At 40.6% G+C, this 15,849-nt stretch overlaps 1 protein-coding gene across 1 annotated transcript in view; it reads left to right on the top strand.

Moving 5' to 3' along the window:
* TTBK1 (tau tubulin kinase 1) overlaps positions 1 to 15,849 on the top strand; it is a gene marked incomplete at both ends in the record, with an annotated part of 82,463 nt that overhangs the window by 36,128 nt on the left and 30,486 nt on the right. Inside the window, 6 exons of the mRNA XM_084284164.1 lie at positions 1,452 to 1,517; positions 4,004 to 4,096; positions 4,828 to 4,953; positions 9,471 to 9,625; positions 10,550 to 10,769; positions 14,425 to 14,600. Of these exons, the coding sequence (XP_084140290.1) occupies positions 1,452 to 1,517; positions 4,004 to 4,096; positions 4,828 to 4,953; positions 9,471 to 9,625; positions 10,550 to 10,769; positions 14,425 to 14,600 (836 nt within the window). The remainder of the gene's footprint in view (positions 1 to 1,451; positions 1,518 to 4,003; positions 4,097 to 4,827; positions 4,954 to 9,470; positions 9,626 to 10,549; positions 10,770 to 14,424; positions 14,601 to 15,849) is intronic.

Genomic DNA, 15,849 nt, shown 5'->3' with positions numbered 1-15,849 from the left:
GTAATTTGTCAGTAAGCATCTGAAATGTATGCTCAGTGAGGAAAGAGGTGTGTGGTCATGGAAATAATATCTTGACTATTACCTGCTGCTAAATAAGTAGCTAATAGCTCAAGCTAGTGGACTGCAATGTTATATGCTGCATTAAGTACATGGCATATGCATGTGTGTTCTCCATGTGGAGTGTGACTTTTTGTTTGGAGTCGCTGTAACTTGGGAGCTGCACTATATACCAGTCATATGTGTGTTAGCAGCATAGTTGCTTGTTTAAAATGCATTTCAAGTTGTAGTCTTTGTAAAAGTACTGAAACTCAGAGCAACTTCCCCGTAGCCAGAGGGAAATGACTGAATTGTGTGCATTTAAACTGACAGAAGCGTGCCCTAGAATAAAAGTACCAAAGGCTTAGCTCTGAAAACATAGGCACAGCTGAAACAACAAACATAAATCAACTGACCTAAGTGGAACAACTCACCCAAATAGATTATTTATTAATATGCTCAAAATTCTGCCAAAGTAGCATATTAATTATCAGTGTCTAGTGCTTTGCCCATGCTTAACATTAAGGTGCCTGGGCCTGAACCTTGTTTTGCCACGTGAATTTTGAAAGCATTGTAGTTAGCTCTGGTGTTTCTAGCTAAGCTGGAAGGATTTGTTGGATGTCATTCTTTAAATGCACATTTTTCAGAACAGAGTAAGTAAGCGTACATGACTTAGTGTCCTTGTGGAGGCAGCAGTGGAAAGATTTGGGGGTGTTGCTCAGCCCCCAGAACAGAGGAAGCCTCCAGCTGTGAGCAATAGTCAAAGGAGGACTGCCTTCTTCTTGAAGGTGCCTTTATCAAGCCTTCACTTCTGGGTACATGAAGATCGAGACAATCTGAGCAAGAGAAACTGAAGCTACGCGGTTTAGAATATACTGGGGAGAAAAAAAAAAAAAAAAAAAGGCAAGAGCCCCAAAAGTCAGAGGATCTTCATTTTTATAAGTCTTCTAGAGGATGTTGATAAACAATGTCAGCAAATACATACGTTTGTCATCCCTGTGTTAGAGCAAGGGGTCCCTGTTTTTGTCACACGCAGGCTGCCCTCAGGTTTGCTGATGTTTTTCCTGACTCTTTTTTTGCACTAGCACTTCTTTACTAGCTTTTTCCTTGTCCTGGTATTTAAAAAGAAAATAAGATCCTGGAAAATGTTCTTATTTCTATGTCTGGACTATTACTGTTCTAACCTATCTCTGTAATCACTTTGCTTTCTGTGTAAAATTATTTTTTTATACAAATACAGAATTGGAAAAGCTGTCTATTCAGGTGGCTGCTAGAGCAGATGAAGGCATAAAGAGTTTTTTTTTTTGCCTTGGGTCCATAAGAAATAAAAGTATAGATGAGAATTTCTCAGCAGTTAGCACATGGGGTTAAATAACCTGCTCTGTCTCTGAGATTTTTCTGTTGTCTCCCTTCAGCCTCGCAACGTTGCTGGTTTTCGAGGAACAGTCCGTTATGCTTCAGTGAACGCACACAAAAACCGAGTGAGTATTTCTGGGTTATAAAGAGTTAACAAAAGGGTTATTTCTCCCCGGATAACTGTTCTCAGGTGGAGAGGTCTAAGAAGTGCAAGTTCTGGTTTACAGCCTACAGAAATTAATAAATCCTACTAATTTCATTAGAAGGTCAAGGCTGTTGACTGTAAAATCGTAATTATGATTCAGTTACTGGATCCTCTCTAGGTGGTAAATTTGCTAATTGTAATTATTGCATTGTCAGACATGCTTAAGGGGGAAAAAATCCCACTAAAACAGCAATCTGTGTTAAGTGCCAGGCTGCGTGCTAATTTCAAGTATAACTTGGCTGTGAGTTGCAAAGTGCTGGGTCACCAAATCCATTCAACACCTGGAATTTTTGTTCTTAACAACATGGTCTCAGGTTAAAAGCAACCTAGTTAAAGTCAAATTTATTTTTCCCTGGAAAGAGCCATTATTTCCAGTGTCTGGCCTGTTTCATTCTAAACACTTCTAGCAGTCTCATCCACCATTTTTTCTCAAAACACTTTTGTCCTGTGTCAATAATTCTTCCTACATAGGCAGTGAAACATAAGTCCTCTGGTTCTGCTGCTAAGTGCTTGCCAGATGAGAATTAGCATTCCTCCTGCCTTATCTCCAGGTTTCTAGCATCCTAAGTGCTATTGCTTTTTGAGACAGGGTATTTGTAATCGTAAATTGGTATTGTGTATGTTTAGCATTGATATCATGTTTCTAATCATTGCACTGTTCTATACATAGCAAAAGCGTTCTTGGAGCTTTTGCTTACAGTCTCATCTATACACTGGGACAGTAGCTCAGCTATTTGTAAACCTGTAATCAATTGAGCAGGGTGCTGTTACCTGAAGAGAGAGTATTTTGTTCATCTCTTCCCTTGCCACAAGCACCACAGTCCCATCCTTTTTCCTGGTCCTGGCACTTACTGGACCCTTCTGCAAGCCAATTAAACTCAATCTTCTGAAAGAATACTTGCTATACACAAACATATGTCTGTGTGTATGTTTTATACATAGACATACACATTAAATAAATAAATAAATAAATAGTAAACTGTCCCACTTTAGTTTTCTGCTTGCAGAGGGTCCTGCAAATGCCTGAGCTGGTGCAAGCTAAGGTGTATAATCTTTGTGGTACATAATCTTTGTTGATTCTAATTTTTCTAGTATGTCATGAAAAGTGTTTGTATGGAAGGCAATGTTAAATAAAATTCTCCATAAAGTGGGATTTAAGAAATAAACATCAACAACAAAAACGTTCTCCAAATAGTTTGCTTCGGGATCCTGGGGGACATGGTACTTCAGATTCCTTGGATGTGCTAGGGAATTCCTTTCCTACTTACAAATGTTTGTAAGACCCAGTGCTCTCTATTTAAAGAGCCTCTTTGTAGCTACCTGTAAATTCCCTACGTTTGAAAATAATATATTCAATGGGAGGAATCTGCTAGAAGCTGAACTTCCAGGAAAACTATAGCAAAACCAGCTCAGTTCTTGCTGAGAAGAGGTCTGAGATTTGGTAAGCCTCAGACTAGTATATACACTGCTATCCCTTAGCAATTGTCTGAATTCAGTCTTATTTAGGATGAGTCTGTAGCATGACTTGGCACATATCAGGAAATTTCAAGTCTTTTTAGGGAAAGAAGTTGCTGGCTGCAAGATGTCAATTATTGCAGAAGGTGGAAAGTGTGATAAAGGGAGGGAAGTTGAATGCCATCATAAATTCTTTCTGTTTCCTGGGGGATACTGAGAAACCTAAAGTGTGATTTTTGGAAGAGCTGGATAGTGCCAGCTGTAGCTGGCATCAGCTGAAGGTATATTTAGGCACAAAAATTGCTGCATAACACATGCTATTCTGAGAAATCTTGTTCTAAGATATGCTGAGCACCAAAAAATGAAGTCCTGTGTTTTTGACAATTTCAGCCTTAATCCCCATGTTCATGTTTCAATTTTGTATTTGCTAGAGCAGGAAGAGAATGGTATGTGGAGAAGCTACAAATCTGTAAATTGTTGTGGTGCGTGGTGATGAGAGTTTTAATAAAGCCCTTGAGTAAATGCTGTCTTGTGAAAAGAGTTGGAATGATACTTTGCTTAGAAACAGTAATAAAAAAAGACTTTCTACCTACAAGTGCTTTTTTTCTTAATCTAGATCATACCATATCCCATTAATAAATGTGCTGTACACTGAGTGAGGGAAAGTCCTATGGAAAACTAGTGTTGTGTTTTAAATATTAAAAAACTCTTTCCTATTGTATTCACAAGGAAAACAGATGAAGCTATTCAAGTGACTGTATCGACATTGCCCCATTTAATAAGTGCTTGATTTTGCATCTTAAATTTTTAATCTGGCTTATTTGATCATGTAATGGGAAGTATGACTTCTCTTCCTGCTTTTTAAAATGAGGTAGCTCATCTGGAGAGCACACCTGGACCACTGAGCAGCATGGAACTTTGCTCCTCAGTCTTCGTCTCTCTTTTCTCCAGGAGATGGGTAGACATGATGATCTGTGGTCCCTCTTTTACATGTTGGTGGAGTTTGCAGTTGGTCAGCTTCCATGGCGAAAGATCAAAGATAAGGTAGGAAACTCAGTGTCTGTGCTTAAGACAGGGTGCTATATTTTGTTATTATGACTCTTATTATTCCTCTTTTTGCAGCTGAGTGCTGCTTTCTGCTGAAGTAAAGCTGGAGCCTGTTTTTCATCAGATCTTGCTGCAAGGTGCTAACCTGCTTTTGTGTGCTGTGACGCACAGAGTAGAGCTTGTCTTGTTTGGAATAGATGTTTTCTTATGCACATAGTTAATCATGTTGGATCAAGCAACTTTGACTTTGTTCTTGTAAAGCAAGCACAAAAGTGGAAAAACTGCATCAGAGCTGTCCTTTTGAGAAATAAGCAGAGCCTTGAGAAAGGAGGGAGGATAACTCTTTGCCATGAAAAACAAGTCAAATGGGAATTGCAACAAGAAAGTTGAACAGAATAAAGCTAACTGTTCATGTTACCTTGGAAGTACTTTGTGCTTGAGAATTAAATCGCGGAAAGAAATATGTTACCTGTGCCAAAGGCTCTGCTGAAGGGACAGCTTCTGAAGAGTGTTTCTGACTCACGATTCTCCTTTGGCCTTTGCCTGCAGTGGTCTACCTCACTGTGCTAGGGATACCAAAACGGGAGAAGTGCCTAGATACAGTGCTGTGTCTAAGCAGCAGCTGTGTTCCTGGACTGTATGGTATTCCAGGAATGATAAGACCGAGGAAGTATGAATATGAAGCAATAAAAGAGATTCTTGACTCTGAGCTATTTTCTGTTTTTCAGGAACAAGTTGGCATGATAAAAGAAAAGTATGAACACCGAATGCTGCTAAAACACATGCCTTCAGAGTTCCACCTGTTTCTGGATCATATTGCAAGCCTGGACTACTTCACTAAGCCAGACTATCAGGTAGGAGCCTTTCTTTGTTACCAGCACGGCGGTCTGGATTGGCATTTGTTTTTTTCTAATTTTTCCATGCACGTGCACATTCATCAGGCTGATGAATACCTTTTCTAGGACCAGAAGAAAAAGGTTGGACTGTACATTTCTTCTTTGTCTCACCCTCTTGCTAATCCTGCCCAAAATAAGCGCTTACTCTGAAACAGAAAGCTCTTCCCAAGCAACAGAGTATTTCTGGTTTTCATTAAACCATAAATGTTGCGAGATACTCCAAATGTGGCAGAATTTTAGCACAGCTTGCCAAAGTCTGCAGAGAGCCTGTGCCAACTGCTCAGCAGTGCACACCAATGCTTTTGGTTTCTTGCAGGTTTATGTGGGCCTGAGCTATTATAACCTTTCTTTAATATTCATCTTATCATTTTTTCTTCCATGCACTATTTGCATGTATGTGATCTATTATGGTAGTTCAGCTAACACAATATAACTGAAGCAACTTGATTGTTTCCCTTTATCACAGTGCTTTTCTCTCCACATTAAAGCCAAAGCGATGAAAACAACATTTTACGAGCAGATCTGTGCAGTCTTTTGAGTGACTGCTCCTGTTGACAGTGCATCAAATGAGTGGGAAGATGTGGCTTTGTATGTTAGCCACGTACATGTTCAGCATAGCAACCACAACTCATTTAAAAAAATAAAAAAGTTTTTTTTCAGGAAAAAAATCACTTTCTGGATAGTACAGTGGAAGTATAACATTTGCAACTAAGATGGAGGGCTGGAGAGGGATGAATTGGAGGTGAATTGAAGGAAGAGACTGGAATTTATTTAGTCTGGAGCAGGAAAGACAAGAGGGCATCTAATTTCTGCTTTCCACTGTCTCAAGGAGGGTTGAAGGGAGGATTGAGGCAGATTTCTCAGAGGCATACAGCAAAATGCAGGCAGCACAAGCTGCATCAAGAGAAATTGTGACTAGAGCTAGGGGCAAAATTGCGAATGAGGTTTGTTATGTGTATACCTAGAGAAGGTACCTAGAGAAGCTGTAGAATCTCCATCCTTGAAGATTTCCAAAACTTAACTGGACAAGGCCCTGAGGAACTGGATCTGACTTTGTAATTAGCCCTGATTTGAGCAGATGGTTGGATTAGAAAGCTCTTTTTGAACCTACATCCTCCTATCGTTCTATTTCAGTATAAAATAATTCTGTCCTAACTGTACTGAAAAGCCATCTTTGGAAGGAGGTGTTTCCAGACCATTTTAGTGCAGTACAAATCCTGAACAGCTTTTTTCACAGCTGGGGATTTGTCAGAAGCTGTGAATTGTCTCCTTGCCCTCAGTTTCTTGCAGGTGCATCTCTGGGAAGAAGCATATAAAAGGGAACTCCACAAAAATCTGGCACCTGTAGCTCAATGCTGAACTCTGATTCTTCTAGCTTGACTGGAGGTATATTCCAGCCAGCAAATTCTCCAGAGGTGTCCTGTATATTCACTTACCTGGATTTATTACTGAGAAAGATTAAAAAATATATCAGATGGCATCTGAATTTGACACCAGTATCAGACACTCAGAGAAGCTAAGGAAGTGAGGAAAATATGTCTATTCAGATATGAAGTCATGGTTGGTTTAAAATTTGGAATGATAAGATTAGAAATAAGGAAACAGAATAAAATATATATGAATGCAATTTAAAGTTACAGTTTACTATTTCTTTTCTTAGCCCTTTATTATATTTCAATTTAAGATATACATACTAATCACCAGGTGAGAATTAGGATTCTGAATATTGACCTATCGCTGGACAGGTTTAATGTTCAATGTTGCTGTTCAGTTCTGGTCAATCTCCAAGTTCTTCCCCTTGAGAGAAATTATTACAAAAGGGCAGCTGCACTGTTTTGGAAAAGATATTTTTCTGGCCTTGTAGCATGTCTCCAACAGTGTTGTCTGTGAGATCATAAAAGAATGAATATTCAGTGATGTTCCAAAAACTCTCAAAACTTAAGGATCAAAGATCCTTGAGGCTCAAGAGTCTCCTTATCCAAAAATGTCTCTATATTTTACATCTTGGATATAACTCCGGACACGAGATCCCTAACTCCTCTCTCCCCTTTCCCAGCTACACACTATCTTCCAAACCTCCTCGGTGTTGCTCTGCAGTTACTCTTTTACCCATACTGAAGTCTACTGAGTTGTTTTTTGCACAGAAGGAAGCCTTTCCACACCTTTGATCTTCCTCTGAACCTTTCCAATTGTACATTTTTGAGGTGGGGAATTGCCAGCATTGCGTGTTCAAGATGTGTATATCCCACAAGTGATAAACTGCAGTTGTAATGTTCTGTTCCATTCCTAAGTCTTCCAGTATTCCATCTGTTTGATCTGGTGTCAATGCAGTTTTGATGGCTCCCATCTCTGTACTGAGTAAAGTTTTTGCTGCTTTTGCAGCAACATGAGGTTTTGGTAGAATCCTTCCTCTCCCCTCCATCATTCTGAGGTGGGGAATGAAGCATAAACGCTGCATGTGAGCCTCTGATTACCAAATCACACTTACTGCTCCCTCCTCCCTCACTGTCTGAAAGTTGATGTATTTTCTGTCTGCCTTCTCCTGATGGATGTCTCTGGCTTTGCAGGATGCTGGAAATCATAGGATGCTTTTGGCTTTATAAAGAGGCCAGACAAAGATGTAAGAAGAGGCATAATGGGTCGGCCTCTACTTTTTTGCTCTCTTGTTAATGGAGACAGACAGATGGGGACTGGCTGCTGCGGCTGTGCTCTGTCCTCTGAGTGGTCCTTTCCTTGAAGTCTGCAATCTTTATCTTCAGCTTTGTTATTATCAGCATCTGGAATTGTCAATGTAGGCAAATATGCCCATGTGAAGGGTGGGAAGAGTAGGATGGTGAAATACACCTAGAGTCCTCACCATCATTATGCAGCACATGTGAAGGAAAAAGCAACTGCATCTGCTATCTGTAGTTTTATCAGTGTCACAGGAAAGATGTTTTAGGGGTGGAAGGCAATGCAGACCCTTTATATTAGTGACTCCTTGCCTTTTTTTTTTTTTTCCCCTGCCATTTTTTCTCAATATTGCTATTTTTAAAGAGAGAGAGAGAGAGAGAGGAAGAGAAACTTTATCACTCACAGCTGTATTTCTCTCTCCATCTACCCTGCTAACCCAGCTTGTGTTTTTATTCTCTTTGTGTGAATTCTGTCCTCTTTCTTGTAGTTTTGCAATTCTCCTTCCCACACCCTCACCCGTATGTGATTTTTGTGTGTGCGCACTTATTAGCCACCATGGTTGTCTCCCTTTTGCCTTGATTAAGTAACCACACTACTTCCCTTTCCCCTACCAGCTCTGAGTGCTATTCTGTTCACCTCTAAACCCTCTTCTTACAGATCCTCCAATACTACGGTTCCTACCACTTCCTCTTTTAGCAGCTACCCAGGGAACCTTTCTCATCCTGAAAGGAAACCACGTCATCTCTGAGCTTTTCCTGGGGGAGCTCAGCCCTGCTACAGCTGGGCCTGGCTGCAGATGGAAGCTCAGGAAGGCTAGTAATTAGGCAAATTCATGAGAATACATTCATCTGAGTTTACTAAGTCCAGAAATGCATTTGCTAAGTGCAAGACTGTGACCCTTCATTTACTCACAATTGGTTTTGAGCAAGAAATTCCCTGCCAACAGCAGCAGCACAAGTCCTGTTTCCACCACAGGTGAAAGGAGGCATCATGATATGTGGCTAGCAGAAACTCAGTCTTATCATGTTCAACTGTCACAAAATAAAAATCCCTTTCTGAGCAAAGGATTTGTTACAACTGGCATGTCATGTCCAGTCTGTCTCCGCTCTCTGGAGGAGTGTTACCTGTCCCTTGGTCTGGCTGACAGTCAACTCTGGGAATTCTCTTACTTCGACATAGTGCCACTGCAGGAGGAGAGCTGCAGAGATCTTTTGGTTCTAGGCCACAAATAGGAGGAAAAGGTTGGCTCAACTGAAAGTGGCAGATAGGAATTTAATTGCAGTTTGCTGAAGGTAGTAGGAAATGGCAGGCTCTCCAGGCCTTCATGCAGAATGCTTTCTGATCATGCTGATAAACACAACTGAAATTTAAATACAGAGAAACAGGGGTTTTATTCATGGTAACTTTTATTCATGTCCTAGTGTTAATTCTATGCCATAAGTCACATGTCTTTGTCACCATATTCTCTCTTCACGTTGAGTCTGCTCAATTCTGAATTATTTAGACGAATAATATTATTGGAATAACAAGACCTCACATATGGCCGTGTTGGCCTAGAGCATCCAGATTGTTTTCCTTTGACAGGAGAATGTCACGTTTCCTTGGGTAGTGCACTGCTGTGTGGAACACTTCGTTCTTTTTGTAAAGAATATCTGTTCTTTTTACAGATAACCTTACTTTTTACAGGCAAGATGGAGATTAGATTATAAGATGCACTTCATACTCATGCTCATACTTCATTTTTTTTTGTGATAGCTTCTCTCAGCCACTTAGAATAAATTGTTTTTGCAAATTTATTCCAGCTAATCATGTCCGTGTTTGAGAACAGCATGAAAGAAAGAGGCATCACTGAAAATGAAGCCTTTGACTGGGAGAAGGCTGGTACAGATATCTTGTTGTCCACTAGCACCTCTACTCCACCACAGCAGAACACCAGGCAAACCGCAGCCATGTTTGGGTGAGTATTGCAGTTATGCCAGTCAGACTATGGGCATGCTCAATAACAAGCTCACTGACAAGTTCATTATTGAAAGATTCAAAGGCCATAATGATCCTGGAAAGTAGGAGCTGCCTCGTAACCACTACTTGATTTGACTTTATGTATATTAACATCTATCTAAGGTAATGGAACTTGGCTTCAGACCCTTTCTGTCCTGAAAATATATTTTCTACTTGGGATGAGTGCGTGGGTTGGAGTCACATTCAGGAATGCCTGGAGACCTTTGGCACGGATTACTGGAACCCATATGTTTTGCATATTACATGGAGTGCACACAGCTGGAGCTTCCGTGAGAGTGCCTGCTGCAAGGCAGCTGTTGTCTTGCTGTGGGGAGGTTTTATACAGAGCTGAACACATCAGAGTGCATGTGCTGTTCATGTCCAGAATGTAACTCCACAACCTTCATGGGGCGTTTCATGTGCTAGTGCAGAGGTGCACAGAGATTGATGCTCAGAGATGAAAATATGTCCAAACAGAAGTTGATAAGGTTTAGCTCAGTGGTCTGTCCTAGTGCTTTTGAGGGAACAGATACCAATAATCCATAGTAAAATTAAAGAGCATAAAAGCTACAAAGCCTATTAAGCCTGTGCAAAGATGAGAACTATGCTTTAAACTAAGTAATGTGTAATGGGCACTCCTGGAAACTTTTAAAGAAGTTTCTATTCCAATATGCTTTCACTAATCTTTTCCACTATCTTTGTGACTGTATGCTAGGTGGATTCCTCCTGTTGTGTTTCATGTTGTGAAGTAATGCTAGATTGCCTGTTTTTTTTTCAACCTCAAAATACACTAAAAGCTGCTAAGGAATTTCCATGGGGCAGTGTGATGGGCCACACTCTCTAAGTACTAATGTTATTTCCTTTCTTCTTGTCTTTTCCATAGGGTGGTTAACGTCACTCCAGTACCTGGGGATTTGCTTCGTGAGAACACTGAGGATGTCCTACAGGGTGAACATCTGAGTGATCAAGAGAACGCTCCTCCCATCCTGTCAGGCCGGCCAGCAGAAGGTCTCGGCCAGACACCAAACACCGCTTTCAACGAGGCAGAAGTTTGGGAAGAGACAGATGTGAATCGCAACAAACTCAGGATCAGCATCAGCAAAGTAAAGAACATTTATTTGTCTCCTGTGGCTGCTGGTCTTAGGGCGATGAATTCATAGACTGCTATAAGCAACCTGGATCCACTGCTGTGGCATCCATAGTACGGACCAAAGACCACCATGGAATTTCTCTGTGGAAATGGGGATCACAATTCTTTCACACAGTGGAAGCCATTGGGATTAATTTGGGGTTTTATGCAGAAGACATTTTTGAGCCCAATAATGCTAGGGCAAATCTTTCATATAGCCGTTATATCATTATGTAGGATCTTGGTACTTCAAGCAATGGTATTCTAGTCCTTGATATGGTATCAGAAATGTCCTGGTTTTGGGGAGATTATAAACAAAAGTTTACTGCATTTTTATCTCGGGCAAATAAATTCAATCTGAGGTGTCTTCATAAGCTGTATTTTTCCAAACCTTGATTCATCCCTAGCGGAATTTTTGTCTTCCAATTTTTTAACTTTCCTTTCTAAGGGTGGAACAATCTAAAAACAGCATATAATGATGTTTTTACCCCTGTGAAGAGAGAATAATCTATTACTTAATGCTCTTGTATTTTTGCATACCAAGGTCATATTAGTCTTTTTAGTCTACATGCCATGTAGACTTAGCTGGTTTTCCTTATAATCCTTAAGCTGTTTCTCAGTCCTTTCTTGCAAATGTGACCTAATTTCTTGGAGGCTTACCAGCTGATGATTCCATCGTAAGTGCTATGTTTGAGAATCTACCAGTTTGTTTATTAGATGAACATACATATTGTAAGTAAACTAGTATTTGCTGTGTTGATCGCAATTATTTCAAAATCAGAATGTCACATGGCATAATACCAGATGCAAACAAAATCTGTCAGCAGAGAAACCTTCATCAAGCAGACGTAGATTTATCAGGGTGTATTGGATTCACTTCACAAACCTTGCTTTAATGGATATTAGTAGAAAAGCATTAACTGTATGGTAAATCTACCAGCTATTCAGGTCTGACCAGAATTCACTTTAATCTCTACACAGGCATGAAGTTAGGCCTTCTTTCAGCCCTATAGCTCTCTCCACTATCCTTAGTCTCATTAAGAAAGATTATTTTAGGACAAGAAAGCATCTCACCTAACTTACTTAATATTCTCCAATGCATACAATTTGGATCAACATGTTATTTGTATGAAACATTAACAGAAGCATTCCTCAATACTGAGAATTATAAACCAAGTTCAAAGCATTTCTGCATCTCTCTCTGGTAAACTAAATGTGTGCATTCACTGAAGTTCTCATCTGAAGGCACATGAAATAATAAAAAAAAAAGCCTAACAGAGTGGGGCAATTCTATTTCCACAGCATATAAAACCAAAAAAAAGAATATTACAGAAAAATCCTGGTAACTCCTATGTGTTCTTCTGTTCCTTACAACCACCAGGTGCCTTGATGCTCTTCAGTCAGACCAAGACGTGTGCAAGGGAGTCCTAAATGTCCTTTCCACATGCTAGTTGTACGCCATGGCTGGGTACTCAGCACTGTCATTTATTCACAAGCTCTGCCGTAACAGCAGCTAGAGGCAAGGGAGGTTTCTGCAACATCCACAGCATGACCAGGTGACTCTCCTGCCAAGGGATATGCTATTTCTTGTCAGTTTACTGGCAAAGGAGATAGAGGAGTCAGCATGGCAATGAGCACTTTGGATCTGACAAGCTCTGTGGCTACACAGCAGTCTATGAAATAGAGCCTAGGACATCGTGCTTTCCCAAGCAAAAGAAATCTGGCCTTTCTGTCTGCGAGGGTTATCTTTAGTCTGATCCTGTACTTTCTCTCTGCTAGGGCTGTTCTCTTTACTTTGATTGTTCTCTGATAAAGCATCAGTTTTCATTTAAGTCACAATCACCACAGGGAGAAAAAAAGAGGCTGCAGACTTAATCTGCAGGGACACAGCTTCACCTCTGCTTGCAATTTCAGGCATCCCTTGTGTCTTTCAAAATGATACAGGCAGCTGGTGTGTAAAACACCCTTCTTCTATTCCCAGCATTGCCATCCTTCATTTTCTAGGCTTATAGAACTAGAATTAACTCTGGCTGTCTTTGTCCTGCTCTTTGCATTTAGGTGATGAGTAGATCTTGCCATGTTTTTTCTCCCTAATACCTGGCTAGGAGGTATTGTGGAGCATCCTTTTTCTCTGTTCACACAGTTCTGATCTTCTGTCCCACATCTCCCATTTCTGCGCTAAGGGCATTTTCCTTGCTCACTACCACTGACCTTTCTAAATCCTCCTGGTTCTCCTTCCTCTGCTGGATGAAGATGTTTGTTCTGTTTTTTTTTCGGAAGCCTCTTCCTTCTCTCCTGCACCCTCCCCCAGTTTTCTGCTTGTGGATCTTACCAAGTTGCCTGTTTCTTTACATTTACAATGTCAGTATTTTGTTCATCTCCAAAACACATTTGTCACCACCATTCTTGCATGTTTTGGCCTGCATGAATTACAGATTAAATCGCTGTCATCTATTCTGCTGTTCCTGTAATGCCTGAAAGATCTCCATTCCCCCTAGCTGCAAAAGCTCCTTGTTTTTTTTATTCCAAACCCAGCCTGAGTGATTTAGATCTGCTAAATTATGAACACTGATTGACCGGCTGTGTACACAGTACTCACACAAAGGCAGCTTTCTTGATCAGCAACGTTTTACTGAGAGGCCTGCTTATATTCAGAGTCTCTGGCATTAACAGAGGGCAAGGGAATTTAGGGCATGCCTCAGAATGAGATAAAAACTCTCCATGCATACTCCCACAGAGGCAGTGCGTAGTACCTGATGTTGCATTGCTGGCAGCACAATATGTTTGAATGCAAACCCTAGACTACTGTTTCAGACCTTGGGCCATTCTGCCCCTCTGCTTTTGCCTAAACAGGTCTTCTCTTCCAGAAGGAAGCAGCACAGTGGAAGGCAGAAGGTGGCTGTGTTAGTCACCTACTTCTACTCCTTTGTCTGTTGCTAAATTAAAAATAATAAATGAAAATAAAATCAAATTCACTAATGCCATGTGAAATGTATTCGTAGATCTATGAACACTCAATGCTCACAAGTCTCTACAAGTATGTTCAGGTCCCTGCATCTCCAAACTGTTGACCCTGGGTCTGTGGAAATCTCTTAGAGATGTTGTGGTTGAGTAAGTATCCTGGAAGATTTTGTAAAGAGGACCAAAATTAAAAACAAACAAAACACACCACCTTTGGAATTAGGAGTTGGCTTAGTTGAATCATCTTCATCCAAGTTAGAAGTATGTACGTTGTAATATAATGCATGGACCCTACACAGATAAATATAGACAAACAATGTATTTTTCATAACAGTTTTCTTAGATGGCTCTTAGACGCCTTGGAGAAGCAGTTAGGGTTTGTGTTTGCATTAGTTTAACCCATGATAACTCCTTTGAATTAGTTATTCCAAGGTAATTGAAAGGCAAAGGCCATCTTGTAAAGGCAGTTAAATATTTGAAATGATTAAAATCCATACCTTGCTTTAATATTAGACAGTTGCAGGGCATATTGTCCCTTGCATTGCTTGTGTAGGTTGTGAAAACGCAGCTGAAACCGTGTACTGGAAGAAAGCACAGAGCAACAGCGAAGGATGGAAAATCAAAGTCTGTGGTCAGTTTCTGAGGTTCTTTGTGTTTACCCCCTACAGACTCAGTGCATGGTGGAAGAGGAGCAGAGAAACGGTGTCTGCCCCAGCTCCCCAGTCCGAGTGCCTCCGGAGTCCCCTACTGCGCAAGCGCGCTCCCTAAGATACCGCCGTGTGAACAGCCCCGAGTCAGAACGCCTCTCCACTGCTGATGGCAAAGCAGATCTACATGAAAGAAGGTTTGCTCACCCTTTGTAACCTTCTACTGTTCATAGCAGTGCCTTGAGGATTGATTTTTGAGGCCAACCTGATCATTAAATAATTGGGCACTGAAAGGTCATTTCTGGGTGGAGGAGTTAGCTCACATCAGCTTTATGATCTTTGTGATGGTTCGCTCATGTCTGTTAATAAAAGCAGTTAGTGGGAGGAATTCTTATCCTGTCCCTGGATGGAAATAACTCCATAGATGGAGGGAGGGATATTTGTCAGAGGGAAGGCCGACCTAAGGTGGGGGGGAATAATGGATGTTAGGATACGTGCAGGGATGCATGTATTCTGAGAGCTAGCTGGCAGACCCTCATCTGGTGAGTTTCATTATTTCATTATTTTTCCATAATAATAATAATAATAATTTTTTAGCCTATACTATTGCACTTGTTTGCATGTGCCAAGTATGCATTGCATCCAGAAGGCAAAGCCTGATTTTGAGGACTGAGGACCTAATCTCAGATCCACAGCAAAGAAATGAAGAACAAGCCAAGAATAATAAAAATAATTAAAGGTGCTTAAAGTATTGTGTGCTGAGAAATGCGTGTTACAAGACATAGGACCATGAAGTTGGAAATCCCCTTCATACTCCTTGTTACTCTCTTGTCTTCTTCCTGTCGAAAGTCAGGGCATGAACTGGAATTGCAGAAATTACTGGTGAAATGACCCCTGTAAAACAGGTAGGAAAGAGACAAGCCTTCTTCTCTGACTTCTTCTTTGTCAGAGAAAATCTGACAGACTTCAGTTAGGAAGCTCAGTCTCAAAGAGACACAATTTGGAAATGAAGGAGGGTCAAAAAGAACTAGAGAGAGGGGATGAGCCCTTAGCACTACCCCCAGTTTGTTAGATACTGGTTTATTCTGGATGTCTGGAGGAAGCTGTAATACTTCTCTAACTCAGGAATGATTGTATGTGTTGCTGTTAATAATTTAGGATTCGAGTAACAAATCTTGGTTCTAGCTGCCTCTTTCTTTTCTCGTTCTATTTAAAATAGGCAGGGAAATAAGCCATTTATAATTGTCAGCAGTACTAGTCCTGTACATTCACTGAAAGATTTTAACTAATTCCTTTATTTTTCCCATTCTGTCTTGTCTACTCAGCATCGTGCTAACTTAGCATAGAAAAAGTGTATTATCCAAGAATCATCCCTTTCTCCTGTCCTCTTCCCTCAGCCCCTATTTTTTTCATCTCCCACATACTCTGCCTCAGCATGGTGCAAAT

Source organism: Netta rufina (genome assembly GCF_964035555.1).
Source record: "Netta rufina genome assembly, chromosome: 3".
In the NCBI taxonomy this organism is placed as follows: domain Eukaryota; kingdom Metazoa; phylum Chordata; class Aves; order Anseriformes; family Anatidae; genus Netta; species Netta rufina.
The sequence above is the reverse complement of the archived record's forward strand: the minus strand, read 5'-3'. Positions and strand labels throughout refer to the sequence as shown.